This window comes from Chaetodon trifascialis, chromosome 21, assembly GCF_039877785.1.
Source record: "Chaetodon trifascialis isolate fChaTrf1 chromosome 21, fChaTrf1.hap1, whole genome shotgun sequence".
Taxonomy (NCBI): Eukaryota; Metazoa; Chordata; class Actinopteri; order Chaetodontiformes; family Chaetodontidae; genus Chaetodon; species Chaetodon trifascialis.
Genome location: NC_092076.1, coordinates 1,019,803 through 1,035,223, shown reverse-complemented (window position 1 = coordinate 1,035,223; position 15,421 = coordinate 1,019,803). Strand labels below are relative to the sequence as shown.

At 46.6% G+C, this 15,421-nt stretch overlaps 1 protein-coding gene across 1 annotated transcript; it reads right to left on the bottom strand.

Annotated features, from left to right (window-relative positions):
• Positions 1-310: 310 nt before the first annotated feature.
• On the bottom strand, positions 311-10,241 carry LOC139349568 (protein FAM171A2). Its single transcript, XM_070990488.1, has 8 exons — positions 10,004-10,241; positions 6,724-6,951; positions 6,273-6,365; positions 5,630-5,788; positions 4,946-5,125; positions 4,734-4,847; positions 4,344-4,470; positions 311-4,124 (listed from the first exon to the last, which is right to left on the bottom strand). Exons 1-8 carry the CDS (start codon positions 10,101-10,103, stop codon positions 2,630-2,632), a joined length of 2,496 nt encoding a protein of 831 aa, XP_070846589.1. The 5' UTR covers positions 10,104-10,241; the 3' UTR covers positions 311-2,629.
• Between the last annotated feature and the right edge of the window lie 5,180 nt (positions 10,242-15,421).

Below are 15,421 nucleotides of genomic sequence, written 5' to 3'. Positions count from 1 at the left end.
CCGAAACTGCACATTTTTTTCATGTAAATATGTGTTTATGTTCTTAGTTATATTGTATTTTTATTATATAATAATACACATTATATAACTACGTATCTTGTTGAGTTAAATTCATTGCTGTTATTCCTGTCTATATTTTTTGCTACTCTTTTGTTACTTTTTAAACAGTTCTTGTGTACATTCTGTGTTTGTCTGTATGTTTAATTGCTACTGCAACAAAATAATTTCCCAAATTGGGATCAATAAAGAAGCAGTCTAAAGTCTTCAGCTGTGTCGTGCTCCTCTTCAAAATCAGACGGCAGACGCTGACTGACCGTGGGAACAAATTTATTTCTATTTCCATGTACAGAAAGAATCAATTTACAGTTTACAAACAACTGACCAGGGTTGTGAAGCAAATGGTTTACAGCACAGGATGAAGGCCTACAGTTCAATCCTCCTCATCTTCACACGGAGCGTACTACCAAAAATCCAAAGAAGCGCTTCACCAGCTTCAGTGTGTCCTCAGTGGTGATTGAATGCTCTCTGTCCAAACACAAGTTCACAAAATCTACAGAGAAAACAGAATCTCTCAAGAAAAACGAAAACAAGCAAGGAAAGCCACAATTGCACAACTCATAATAGATCCACATCTGCTCCAGAAAAGGTACGTTTACAGCAGAGGACACGGCAGCTCAGCAGGAATCGTTTGTTATTCTTCAGACTTTGAATCACATCACATTTCAGTTTGTACTGTAGGCGACTCACACAGGCTCATGAACAGCAAGCAAACGGTGAGAAGGAGCAACAAGTCAGCACGAATCTGTACAGCCTCCGAGAGGTCCACCTCATAATCAGCCATCACTCCCCGAACCACAACATTAACCTCTCCAAGTCGTCAAACGGGTGAGCTCGTACGAGTCTGCAAGATGTCGTACTGAAGTTCACAGTTGTTGATGCGTCACAGGCAGTGGTGATGCTAGTTACAGCGGAGCGTGTTGGTCAGTATGTTATTGTTGTAAACATTTACGACCGGAAGTGAATTTTGTTAGAAGTGGACTAAGGGAAAAGTCAGTGTATCGTCATATAACCAAGTACTTTTGGCAACACAGCTCGATGCGTCAGTGCGTCACATTTTGTGCCAAATATCCTGGATCATGTCAAAAAAGGTTTCGTTAAAAACACCCTATTCTACATGTTACATGCACATCGTATACACATAAAATCTCATATAGTTCATAATACCATTTACAGGTTTGGTGAAAAAGAGGATAGATACAAGAAATTAAGATATTCAAGGACACAAAGCAAGAAAAGTAGTCAGTTTTGGCAGGCATGCTCCCCAGAGTGACGTGTTACCACAACGCAGTGTGCTTATCAGAGCCGGCCGACCTCGACAGCCGAGTTCAGGTGACGACTGACTGCATCTCCAAAGGGACCTGCATGCCTATCACTCGATCCTCTGTGAAAGAAGGCACTTACAGGAGAGAAGTGGTACAGGCCCTGTCTGCAAACAACCCGGCAGATCTCAGCAGAATATTAAACAGGTAAGTCTTCAAGTACACTGATGTTTTTGCTCAGCCGTTCTCCGTTGTTTGGACTTACCCAACTTTCTTGGCGATTAAGGGTTGTCTACGCAGGAGCTCAGAGAACTGTGGGGGCTTTGGGTGCCTTCGGTTTATTTCATACATTCACATTGTATGCATGCAACCTTTCTAAACCACGTGGTCTTTCAAATGTCTGGGACTCTATTTACACAACAAGAAGGTCTTTGTCGGCCACAAAACTCTCAACGACAGGAGAAAGGCAGAAATGCAAAATTTTGGCAGAATTGTTGATCAATGCGATAAATCAATGAGAGAAACGATGGCAGAAAGATTTAAAGGTGATGCTCAACATTTCAAATCATCACTATCTGAAGAACACATGGACACAGAACAGGAGGAAACGGAAATCAAGTACATCCCTGAAGGAGCAAAATGCAAGTTGGACTTTATCGATTGCATTATCCGTTCACAGGGGCTCAAGAGTCAATCTGTAGAACATCGGTTCAAGTTTGGGAAGCTGTTTCCTCGAAAAGAAAACTTATCCTAGTTACAGTTTCAGGGAGCAGTCAAGGAAACGCGGCGCACATCTTCTACCGTCAATACGAGCATTTGTGTAGTACAAGTACACAGAAGGAAATCTAAATCACCTAAACACCCATCAGTTCCACAAAAATGTCATCTGCTTCCACATACTGGGCAAGCATCAATCAATCAATTATCAAATTATTAGTAAGTGCTTTATTCTCATATTTTGCTCTATAAAATGGCTATTTCCACAATCAGTGTACGCGATGGCTCAGACGATGGTTCAGTGATGTGATGGGTGGCAGAATTCACAATAAGCTGGATAGTATTCAGTATACAACAGATCATCTCAGTGGAAACCAGCAACACTAACTGACAGTGAGACGACAAGAGTAATCAGAAAGTGCAAAAGCACTTCAGCAGGAGCACAAAGGTCAAAGGACAGCCTGAAAACGGACCAGTGAAGCATGGTTGTGCTTATTGTGATCTCTCTCGGTGAAAACATCATTCTTCCTTCGTTAATGTGGAAAGATTCCCCTTTGAAAAGATTGTTAAAAGGTTCAGTAAGTTCAAAAAGCTCACTTCCTGGGGTGGAAGACCATCAGAGGCCTGTCTTCAATCTTCTGCCAGGGGCTCTTCTTGTTCTCCTCTTTGTCTTCGGGATCATCCTCAGGGCTGGTCATGGAGTCGCGGCGGTTCTCGCTGTTGCTGCTGCGGCTGCTGTTCACTCGGCTGCGTCCTCTTCTGGGGATGGTGGATCCTCTGGAGGACGGACCTTCGTCAAGAAGAGGGGTGAGGGAGTTTTCCTCGGGTGAGACCGGGCGTCCCTCGCTGCTGCTGGGCTCGCTGTGGTCAGGGTAGGCCAGCTTGGAGTAACTCTTCCCACCACTGCCGACACCGTGGCCCTTCCGTCCTCCCGTCCCCCAGCGCTCATCTTTCCCCTTCCGGTTGACTGCTGACTTGCGTTCTTGGGCCTCCAGAGGTGGTTCAAGGTTGACGTCTCGGGCAGTGCTGCTGGGACCACCTAAGAATCCACAACCGCCGCCGCCGCTGAGGTCATTCCCAACATCTATGTAGGAGTGGCGTACATGAGCGTTAGCACGTCCATCCAGGGAGATGAACCACGCCCTTGGATGCTGTTTGACACCCAGCTCCAGCAGCTTCTTCTCAGTCAAAGCCTGTAGTTCCCCATTCATCTGAGCCATGGTGGAGTCATTGAAGAGCACCGGGATGGTCACAGGTCCACCAGAAGAGTCGGATGCCCAGCTTGGCTCCTCCGAGTCATCACCTTGGGATCCACCTTGCTGCTGTTGCTGCTGTTGGCCTTGTTTCAGGGAGTGGTGGTGATGATGCAGTTGGCCTCCTCCCATCTGGGCACCGTCTTTGTCTTGATCCTTCGGGTCTTTGCCATCTTTGCCAGAAAACTCAGAGGGCAGGCGCATGTAGTGGGCTGGGATGACAAGGGTCGGCACCATGCTCCGGTACATGTTCTCCTTCATCTGGTCAATGGAGCTGCAGAAGATAATCTGTCCTGGTTGCGTGTTGAGGGAAGTGGGCCTGGCGAGACTGTCTGCAGCTGCTGCTGAATATTCAGGAGGTTTATCAGACTGGCTTGGCACGTAGCCCTGGAAGCGAGGCGGGGATGGGGGATCAGAGGAGTATCCTCGATTGTCGTTAGCGTTGTGGTGTCGGTGATATTCAGACTCCTTGCCCTCCATGGGGCTGTAGCTCCGGTTGTAATCTTCATGCAGCAAAGGGTTGTCCAGGTTGTTGGTCTCTGTGGCACGTGTGACCTTCATGGGGAAGCTTTCACCTCGCTGCGGACCTGAAGCATTTTTGCCCTTTGCGTGTCGCAGCATGTGAGCTGGAACATGCTTGGTTAAGTCCTCCCTTGAACTCTGGTAATCTCGAGATGGCGACATTTCAGATTTGTCGTTAGAGGGGTCAGACTCAACGTGGCCTCCACAGATCAGATTTAGGCGTGAAGTGGATGTACCCTGGTCTCTCTTGGCACCGTTTAGATTGGACGAGTGGGGTTTCCCTTGCTGTCGACGGGGTTTTAAACACTTCCGCCTGAAAGGTAAACAGATGCTGAAGGTCAGAAATGAAACAAACAGCTGTGATCTGCCTGGGGACTACAAGGAGAGTCTAATCTAATGAGAACCTAAAATTAAACCCACATTCCCGTAGAGTCATTTGCAATTATCACCACCAAAATCACTGTCGCAATTCTGTCCTTTCTGCTCTGGACAGAAGCGTAAAGCTGAGACCTGCGTCTACGCCCCCCCACACCTGCAGTAGTAGAGCAGCACACAGAGCAGGATGAGGACCAGCAGGGCCAGCGAGCCCAGGATGGACAGCAGGAACAGGGTGTGGTAGGTGGTGATGTCCCGCAAGCCTGGATGAGACAGACCCAGTCCTACAAGACAGATCATGGTAGAAAGACGTCTGAGAATCACTGTGACACTTCGCTGCTCCACGTAGTTCAGAACATCTGACAGAAGCAGATGGTCCTGTGAGAAGAATACAGTCTTTGCTTGTACCAGCTGGCCTTCAGCACTGAAGACAGCATCACACTGTTTCTCCAAGAGGACATACGGGAATATCAGCTGGTACGGCAGCAACTCTGAAGATGAGCATCAGCATAAACAGCAGAGCAGAGGCTGAGATGAGTTACGGTACCTGAAGACGAAGGGAAGGCAGCCAACCAGTATCCCATCTGAGGAACCACCACGTTCCAGACAAACTGTGGGCCGTCCTTTTTGATGTAGCCCGTCCCGTTCCTCACCCACAGTCCTGGAGAAATGAATGACACTGTCAATACATGTGCTGCATACATGATACATTCACAAGGAAACCTAAAGACAAGAAAACCGCCACCATGCCTCCCTTACCCGTCTTAGGCTGATACAGCCAAGCAGGCACGCTCGTGGCCATCCTGTTGCGGGTGTCGGATGGCAGCGGCACAGAGATGTGGATTGGATCTGACACCTGGATCGCACTGCCGTCTTTGTCAAAGAGCTGAATGCTGACCACGGCCAAAGCTGTCAAGTCCGTCCACCCTGTTTCTGCACCTGAGGCAGAAAAAGTCATCAGCTGACATCAGCTTCAACACGTCTGTGACGTGTCCTGTTATATTCTTCAGATGTAAACCTAAAAACTAAACTAAGGTTAACATTAAAAACATACACAGAATGCCAATCATTACCAATATGTGGTGCTGTTGAATTGTGCTGCATTATACTGACAGGTGTTTCTATTATTTTGTCCACTAGGTTACATGAATTAAACAGCTCTCTTTCGAACTCAGTACAGTTCAACATCAATGCAAACTGCAGCCAGCACCTCTAAAACAGCTGACCTGTACACTGCACCTGAGCATCACCCCCTCCTGACGGCTGAATAAGCTGAAAATGGGCGTTAATGTGGGCCAGTTCAGCTCCTTCACACCAAACTGGGAAAGCATTTGTTTATGGAGCTGGCCTCAGCAGAAACAGAAACCAAAGCAGGAGAAACAGCCCCAACAAAGTCCACAAAGTGCTCAGCAGTGGATCGCTCTCAACAAGGCAAACACCCACCTGAGCTGTTGGTCTCCTGGCCCAGCAAGAACGGGAAACCTCCGACCTCGTACTGAGTCCTGGCCGTGGTCAGCGCGGCGGACAGCGCCGTGTAGTTGGAGTTGGACGGCAGCTGGAGGGACTTCCTCTGGAGCTGCACCAGCGGCTGATTACGAGCTCCTGCTCAGAGACAATCACACCTTCAGCCACCTCGTGTGTTTTCTCCTAAAGCCTCTGAGAAGCGTACACATGCTGGTATTTTAGCGTACTTCGGAGACGAGGAGGGGGCTGCGAGCTGTACCCTGCTGAGCTGTTGCTATGGTGACAGCAGCAGCAAATAACAGGTTCAGCTAAATGTTGAGCAGTGAAATCTACGGAGGCCTGGAGGGACTGGTGGGAGGAGACGGGCGTGAACGCATCTTCACTCTGCTGGAGACTGACTTAAACTGAGTGTCCCAGGTGAACAGCATGCAGCTGGTGTTACCTGAAAGGGGCTCTTTACATTTAGTTTGATGCTGTGATTTCTAATTTTGACCTGAATGATAAACTGTGGCTCAGGTCCTTGACTAAGATAATAATCCTTCATAAATTCACTGTATGACAGTGTGAGCACGCACGACTTATCGTCAAACATCACGTTCAGACGCAGCGTTGCTTCCTTTACCTGGTGACCCAGACAGCACCTGCAGCACGTCGTCGTACAGGATCAGCGTTCCCGGCCTCTGAACCAGGAGGTACAGGCTGACTGACGCATACACTAAAGACAGGAAGAGACACTGAAGTGAACACAGCAGCAACAACACAGCGGAGACCAGACGTTTAACACCACAGAAACCAGTTTAACACCAGTTTCGCCTCCACAGCAGCCAAAGTTTGAGTTTTCTCCACTTCAGTTTGAGTTCAATGGTTGATAAAAAACAGAAGATTAAACTTCAGAATCGACAGATTGTGACTTCAAAGTACAGCAGTTGGTCAAAAAGTGGACATCCAAATAATTTGGCTTTTATTGAACTGAACTTGTAATTTATCAGCATTCAAATCAGTTCAATCACTCGCTTCACACTCTGTAAGTCAACGTGTCGACGTTAACGGCGTCTTCGTCCTGGCTGACTTACAGGGGATGCGGCTGGAGTGCCAGGGCACAGAGTTGGTGACGTAGTCCGCTTTGGAGGCTGTGATGATGACCCATGTTCCTGTGTGGTACAGGAAGCTGACCCTCAGGACGCCGTCGCCGCCGGCCCGGTCGGACACCAGGACGGTCTGATTGCCGTGGACTTCCACCTGAGCGCCCGCCAACGGTGACAGGTCGCTGTTGTCGAACACCTGGACTTTGATTTGCACCTCTGTGAGAAGACAAAGAGAGAGATGAAACGATCGATCGATCGGAGGATTGATGGGACATTTATCGATGACTTATTTCATCAATTCATCGTTTAAAGTTGTTTTTAGGAAAAAGCAAAAATGCATCAACAAACACAGTGAAAAATTCAGACCCTCACTGTTTCTAAACCGAAGGATTCGTGAGTAAAATGATGGAAATAATCAGATAATCGCAAGAAAAGGTCAATAAACAACAAGTTCAATCAATCAATCAGTCGTCTATTGACAAGAAACTCAACACATTTCTGCTTCAGCTGCTCCAACGGGACGATCAGCTGTTCATCTTGTGTTTCTGTCCAGTCATGATTCGTTAAACGCAGCATTTGAAGGAAAATCAGGACTGAACTCTCATTTTTAGAAGTGCAGCTGCTCTGAGCTCTACGAAGAACAGGCCGGACGCTCTGACTGCACGCAGACGCAGAGCTTCCTGGTTCCCTCGCCCCGTGTAGTCCGATTATACCGCAGCATTAACGCAGTAATCACACCGAGCGCCTTGGCGGTCTTACAGTGAAGCGATCTGCTCAGAAATGACCTACAAAGTGAGGAGAGTTCTCAGCTGACGACGCCCAGGCGTCACTTTTCACATGAAGCAGAAGCCAATCAGGCGTCAGCTCACCTGTTTGAACGTGGAGTTCAAACACACGATGATTCTCAGGCAGCTTCTGAGGAGCATCTTCATCTCTGATGTATGGACGTTTATTCAACATGGACATCAGAGACAAGATGTCCTCAGCCTGTGGACACAAAGGTCTTAAATCCCGCTGTTTGCCTCCTCGTGGCGCAGCTCCACCCTCTGACGGCGCTGACGAACGACCACATCAAAAAGTACTATCACTCACTTCCTGTTGTTTTCAACATCTGCTCCTGTCACCTGACCCACGTCTGTCCCCCCCAGGACTTCTGCCGTGGACAAATCATTTCCAGCGGCGGTGGATGATGATGGATGATCAGTGATGATGATGGTCTTCGTCAGTCACTAATCCTCGCCGTGGCTGTTTTATCCTCACATGTTTTTCAGCCCCAGGACATTTTGTCTCTCGTCTTGCCTCTTGGACAGCATGGATGTGGGTCACACTGGGGATGTTTCCATGGTTACGCGCTGGCTGGCTTGTTGTTGTGTCCTCGCTCGGCTCGGCTTGGCTCAGCTCGGCTCCCTGTAGGACCACGAGCTGCCGTCCTCTGAACCTGTCCAGGCCTCTGGACTTCCCAGAGACAGCAGCAGTCTCACTAAAGGCTGCATTCAGATCATAATAAGCACGTGTGTGTGTGTGCGCGTGTGCGTGTGTGTGCGTGTGCGTGCGTGTGTGTAAATGCTGTCGGCCATTGCCACGCTTGGTTCGATAAAGGCTCCCTTGTGTGTGGAGAGGATCCTCTGCAGCCTGAATGGGCTCCACGGCGTCACATCGAGGGTCCGGTGGCGTTCGCTCCCTCCGAGGCTTCAGAGCGAGTTCAGCCGAGCGTGACCCCTCCCTCCACTTCACGAGCCAATCAGAGCACCTTGACCTCAGGCTGTTGGAGGCAGGACGCTGACTTCAGGACAGTTTCACCGTTTGGTGTTTTTCTTTCACTATAATCAGCAGTTAAAGCATCTTTTCTATCGCAGCATTTAATCTCTAAAAGCTCACTCTGACAGTCGTGTTCATCATCCATCGATCTGCTGATTGATTAACTGAATCATTATTGGTTTTTAAAAAACTAAAAGTGACTCCTCAAAATTCACTTTTCTGTCAGAAAAACAAGGAAACCAACAACCGTTTGAATGTTATTCATCCAGAAAATGACTTCAGTGACGAGCTGATTAGCAGAACAGCTGCAGATCGATAATCTGTCAACTGATCAATCAATTGATCAGCTATAAAACACAACATCCTGCACATCCTGCAGGTCAGGAGCAGCTGAGCTGGTCCGAAACACACCTGAGGTACCGATTGACTGCCAATCCGGCGAGTCGAGCAGCAGCTGGGGAGCAAAGTCAAATACAATTTCATGTAAACGGCAAACAAGAACCGAGAATCAGAGAGAGGTTTAAAAAGTCTGAGGGGGAAGAAGGATTAAGATCACTGCTGAAGGAAAAGGCACAAAGTCTGGACTCCTTAGATATACAAGAGTTAGAGTAAAAGTACTCATGCTGGAAACGCGACCCTGTCAGTGTTATACTTTCATGTTATTCTTATATTTTCATGTTATTGTGTTACTTTGATGCGTGAACGTGGATAACGTTTGTGTGTTCGCTGTTTGTGTGCTTCAAAGTGACAAAACGTTTGTGAGGTGAGATGAGTGAAAGCAGAAATACTACCGTGTAAAAATACTGCAGTACAAGTAAAAAGCCTGCAAGTCCAGCAGACAAACATGAAAAGCAGAGAGATCACTTGGAGGCAGGATGTAAATATCAGAGCAAACCTCAGTCTTAAAATCAGCTTTTATTGGCTGATTACATGTTTTTCTGAGTAAAACTGCAGCTGTCAGACAAACGCAGTACTCCCTGTGAAATGCAGTACAGTGCCACCACACAGCAGCACAGCGTGAAGTATCTGGAAAATGTACTGGAGTAGATGTACTCAGTTACAGTCCAGGACACCCTGAAGCCTGAAGCATCCATAATGCAAAGTAATTACATCATGTCCTCACAGCACAAACAGCCTCTGCATCATCACTCAACACCGCACGCGCTTTTCGGGCCTCCTGGACCCGGACCTCAGGACCTGGACCTGGTCTCACACGCACAGGAGGCCCTGCTCCAGCTAGGCCTGCCAGTCCAGCACCGAGCATGAGGGCCTGGTCCAGCGTGAACACACGGCAAACACACAGCGTGGCCTCCGTCACATTCACACATCTACACATCAAACCGACGTTTGTCAGCGGGCTCCGGCAGAAAAGCTGCCCGACACCCCCTCCTCTCCGCCGGCCTCAGATCAGAGCGCCGCGCCGCGCAGATCGACGCTTTGTCGACAAAAGCCATAAAAAGCAACCACTCCCATCTGCTCATTGTGCTGCATCCCCGTATGGCGAGCTTACCAAATGCTCCTTGATCTGGAAGAGATCTGGCCAGCGCCTCCCAAACCGCCCAGACCGACGCGCACAGGAGCAAACGAGCGATGGAGCTGGCTGCGGCCATCCTGCACGCTACATGTCTAGTCCCAGCTCGGCGGCCGTGAGTCCATTTCTGTGCCGGGCCTCGGTGCGCTTCACTCCGCGGACATGGCTCGGATGCCGGGCTTTGAATGGAGATGCTGCCGTCTGCGCGGCTTCGCCTTGTTTTTATTGTCTGAGGCGGAGAGGAAAGAGTCCAACGTTTCCCTCTGCTGGCCAGAGGAGGAAGTGCGTCTGCGGAGGACAGGACGCGTCTGCGGAGGACAGGACGCGTCTGCGGAGGACAGGACGCGTCTGCGGAGACACGGGGCGGGAGACACCACGCAGGACTGCACGATACTACACAGTACTGCACAATACTGCACGATACTGCACGATACTACACAGTACTGCACGATACTACAAGACACCACACAGTACTGCATGATACTACACAGTACTGCATGATACTACACAGTACTGCACAATACTGCACGATACTGCACGATACTGCACAGTACTGCATGATACTACACAGTACTGCACGATACTACACAGTACTGCACGATACTGCACAGTACTGCATGATACTACACAGTACTGCACAATACTGCACGATACTACACAGTACTGCACGATACTACACAGTACTGCACGATACTGCACGATACTACACAGTACTGCATGATACTACACAGTACTGCACAATACTACAAGACACCACACAGTACTGCATAATACTACACAGTACTCCATGATACTACACAGTGCTGCACGATAATTCACAGTACTGCACAATACTACACAATACTGCACGATACTACACAGTACTGCACAATACTACACAGTACTGCACAATACTACACAATACAGCATGATACTACCCAGTACTGCACAATACTACATGATACTACACAATGTCACCATGAAATGAAAATAAAAACGTTTGATCAGTGATGGAATATTCAAATGATTTGAGTGAAAGTATGACAGGTATATATTTTGTACCTGAATAAAAGTACTCTGATATGATACACTTCACATATTGATACGTCGCTTTTCATTGCTGATGTCAGAGACGAGCCGTGAGGGCGCGACGTTCATAGTTTTCCTCTGAATTTGGGTTTAAGATCCATTTGAAAGAAAAACTGCTGCAGCTCATATTTACAGGCTTGTCGCAGTATTTTTACACTCTTAATATTTCAGTTGGACTTGTGTGAGGTCAGAAAAAACAAAGCAAACTAAATGAATTTAGAGTTTGTGTGTGTGGAGCTTCAGTGGAAACCTTTGAGTGTGAAATCACATCTGACCGGAGGATAAACGTTTGTCTGAATTTGACTTATTTTCATTTTGATCTCAGTGGGACATATTGTACTTTTCACTCCGTCACGTTTACCTGACAGATACACGAATAAAGACAATAAAATGATCAGAGTATCAGGAACAATAATCCAAGATTGTAACATATTCGAGGAAGAAATACTGGGATTCTTTACTTCAGTCAAAGTAGAAATACCACAGTGCAGAAATACTTCATCACAGGTGACTCATCAGCTGCCTTTTCAATTCAGTTCAATTTTATTTGTATAGCACCAAATCACAACAGAAGTTGTCTCAGGACACTTTCCATATAGAGCTGGTACAGACCAAACTCTTTATCTACAAAGAAACCAACAATTCCAAATCTTTTGTGAACTTTGTTCCCTACTTTGAATTACTTCATGTACTGTCGGGCAGTTTGATATTAATCGTACTTTAGATGCTGATTTCATGTTTTGTGAGTAAAATCTTAATCAAACAATACCTGTCATATAAATGCAGTACTAAAAAGTACAATATTTTCCTGAAATGCAGTGAAGTAAAGTAAAAAACAGCATAAAAGGCAAATACCTCCAAATGGTATTTAAGTACAGTACTTGAGTAAATGTACTTTGTCACTTTCCACCACTTACTGTACTATCATATAATACTGCCTACATAAGAGGTAGTTTTACTTCAAATACTTCAAGTACACGTATCTGCTAATATGTCTGTATTTTGGCCTCACTGACGTGTATGCAGGTCTTGTATTTGTGGAGTACTTTTAAGTGTAGTATTACTACTTTTCCCGCTCATATATTTATGATGTGAGCTTTGTAAAACTGAATGTACAAGTGCTAACCTGTTTGTGTGTTTGTTTGTTTGTTTGTTTGTTTGTTTGTTTGTTGTGGGGGCAGAAAACGTCCCTGCTGTCTGGTGAAGTGACGCTGGCTGTGGGTCAAACCTCCCGCTGAGGTCTGCCTCTCACATCAGAGCCGAGGCTCGGACGAGGACCAGGTCCTGGACTGCAGACTCCAGACTGGCTTTCCCGTCCATCCAGGTTTCTCTCCGCCTCCTTTCACCGCAGCAGCTGCTGCTCCAATTTATCATTTTTATTATTTAATTAAAAACTCGTTCTGCACAAGTATTTCATTCCTGGCGAGGTGTGTGTAGATTTATAGTTAGAAGTCGTCCGTTTGCTCTCTGGTGTTTCATATTCATTACTGAAATCCTGCTGCTGCCTGTGACGCTCTCAGAGCTCTTCACATCGACTTCCTCCAAAGGCTGAAAACATCTGACTGCAGCTGAGAGATGAACAGAAACTCAGCAGAGACAGAAATCTGACGATGCACCTTGTAGCATTTAGCTGGATTTGAACTCTTCATCGTTTAAATAACAGAATAAATGATGTCGTTATTGGCAGATACATGTAAGCTATGCTAGCAGCAGAGCTGTGAGTCCACCACTTTGGTCCAGACTGACATGAAATCTCGTACAAACATTCGTTTTCCTGGAGGATAAACCCTGATGACGCTGGTGATGACCTCAGATCCTCTGAGTTTTAGTCAGATCATTTAGTTTGTCACCAAACGTCTGCAAAACGTTCCCATCAGCCTCAGCCCAACATCATGTTTAGTGCTAATTAACAAATGCTAACATGCTAACATGCTACACTAAGATGGTGAATGTGGTAAACTTTATGATGGAATCATCAAGAGAAAGTTAGCATGCGTGAAATAGCTGTTAGCATGCATGCTAACTTTAAATGTTTTTTAAAACGACAGCCACGCTAACAGCTCTGTGAGGTTACACACAGCTGTGCTTTGAGCTAAATGCTAACCTCTACATGCTAACATGCACACTGACAATGCTACTGTAACATGTTGATGTGTTGTTGGTATAATGTTTAACTTGTTCACCATCTTTGTTTCGCAGGTTAGCATGCTAACATTTGCTAATTAGCAGTAAAGACAATGTACAACTGAGGATTATGGGAATAGCATTAGCAGTTATTAAACCAAAGAACTGGACAGATTAACATTTTGACCTGATGAGGACGCTGGAAACATCAGAAAGTGACAAAATGACAAAATCCATCAACGTCATTATAATTCATGTTCTGGGTATAAAACAACCAGTCAGACGGTTATTGAGAGCTCTGGACGGACAGACAGTCTGTCCCGGTGGTGGACAGGTGAGCACTGAGATGCAATGAGGTGTCCCCTCACTCTGTCATCTCTGGGTTCATAGGAAACACCGTCATGAAGTGAAGCATCAGACTCGGCGTGACGGCTGAAAAGCAGATCAAGGTCAAAGGCTGAGACGCAGCCTCTCATTACCTTCAGGTCATTCTGACGAAAACTAATTTGTTCTATGGCATTCTGATCTCGTTAATGTCTTTTTAATGGCTTCATAAGGAAAATGGGTTTTGGAAATTATCCAGATGCTGCTTGAACATATTAAAGCAGGTTAAAGCTGCCGGTGGCGTATTTACACACATACAGGGATAAAGCAGAGGCTTTGAAACCTGACGCCGTCATTAAAGCGACGCCTGTGCTCGACATTCCTCAGCTCTCACATCAGGAGGCAGGCTCACATCAGCAGGGGAGGATGGAGATTTTGGAAACTCCCTCCTCAGACAATCAGCTGTTGTTCTCCTGCAGGAGCCTTCACACGACTGATGTTGCTTCACTTTTAAATAAATTCATGTGACGTTCCAGAAAACTCTGCATGTTGAGCAACGAGCAGCAAAACGTGGGACGCATTAAAGAACGGAGGAGAAGTCCTGTGAGGGAAGCCAAATGACAAGTTTATCCAAGGAGAGACCTACGGAGGCCAAAAAATGCCCAAAGAGATTTTACATGAGCTCTGCCTGCTGCGCTGGGTCATGTGACTTCAGGTGAACATTTAATCCACTGAGTTTAGAGCATCAAACTCTGTTTACTGTGAAACCATCCATGTGAGCTCATGTGGTCTGAATCTGCTCAAAGCTCTTTGAAGCAAATTCAGCAAAAACTCACAGATTTTTGGGGCTCAAGTGGACAGAATAGTTGAGAATAAGTTCAGTTACAACAGGTATAATAAAATAGTCCAGGATCAATAGCTGGTGTAATACAGTGACTGCGCATCCAAATGTCCTCTCTGCCCACTGCTAAGAATGTGCACTCGCAGCCATAAATGTAAACTATTTTATTGTAAACTGAAAAATTATTCGTTTTCTCAATTATCTGTGGCTGAACGGAGTTCACGGGGTCGAGGTTTGGACCTCAGTGCAGTCGAACATCATTACGTCGCATCATAACTAACTTCGTCTCAGACTGAGTGGATTTCATTCCAGTTATCTGCAGGTCAGGCGCTCCTTCAGACCGAATCAAACGTGTGAAGAATGAAGGCCAAGCGGAGGCCAAACGGCTGTCTGCGGCACACGAATCATGAGGCCGAGCGCACAGATCAGCTCTGGAAACATCGTGAGAGGACGAGCTGAAATGATCTGACGCCACGCCGAAGACGTGAAAGTTAAGCAGCCGTACGGCGAAAGACGCAAACAATATACGCCAGAGATGTCGTCATTCTGGAGCATGTTGGCAGAAAGGAAAAAAGAGATTTGTTGTTGTAATGTGAGTTATTCACTTTGGAAAAACAAGCAATGATTCAGAAAATGATGGAAAAATGACAGAATTAAAAGACACAGAGCAAAAAGATCAGATGTGATCTGCTGGATTCTTCGTCTGATTGATTATCAGTTTGACCTTTTTAGAAGCTCTTTGTCCGTTTCCTTCTGCTGTAAAAGTAGAAAGTACCTCAAGTTTGTATCTAAGTGCAGTACTTGAGTAAATGTACTCAGTTACATGCTGTAATGGCTGTGGGTGTGTCCGTCAGGCGCTGAGCAGCTGTGTGTGCTGAGGATGAGGAGCAGGCTGTGAAGGTCTTCAGCGTGTGGGCTGCTGGCAGGGTTCATGCATCCTCACCTCAGCAGTCAGACAGAAGGTTTCCACGAGCAGCTCTCTGCGCACATCAGGATGTGTTTGAACATCTGTCCGGCCACCGGCGAACGCCCTCAGCTCA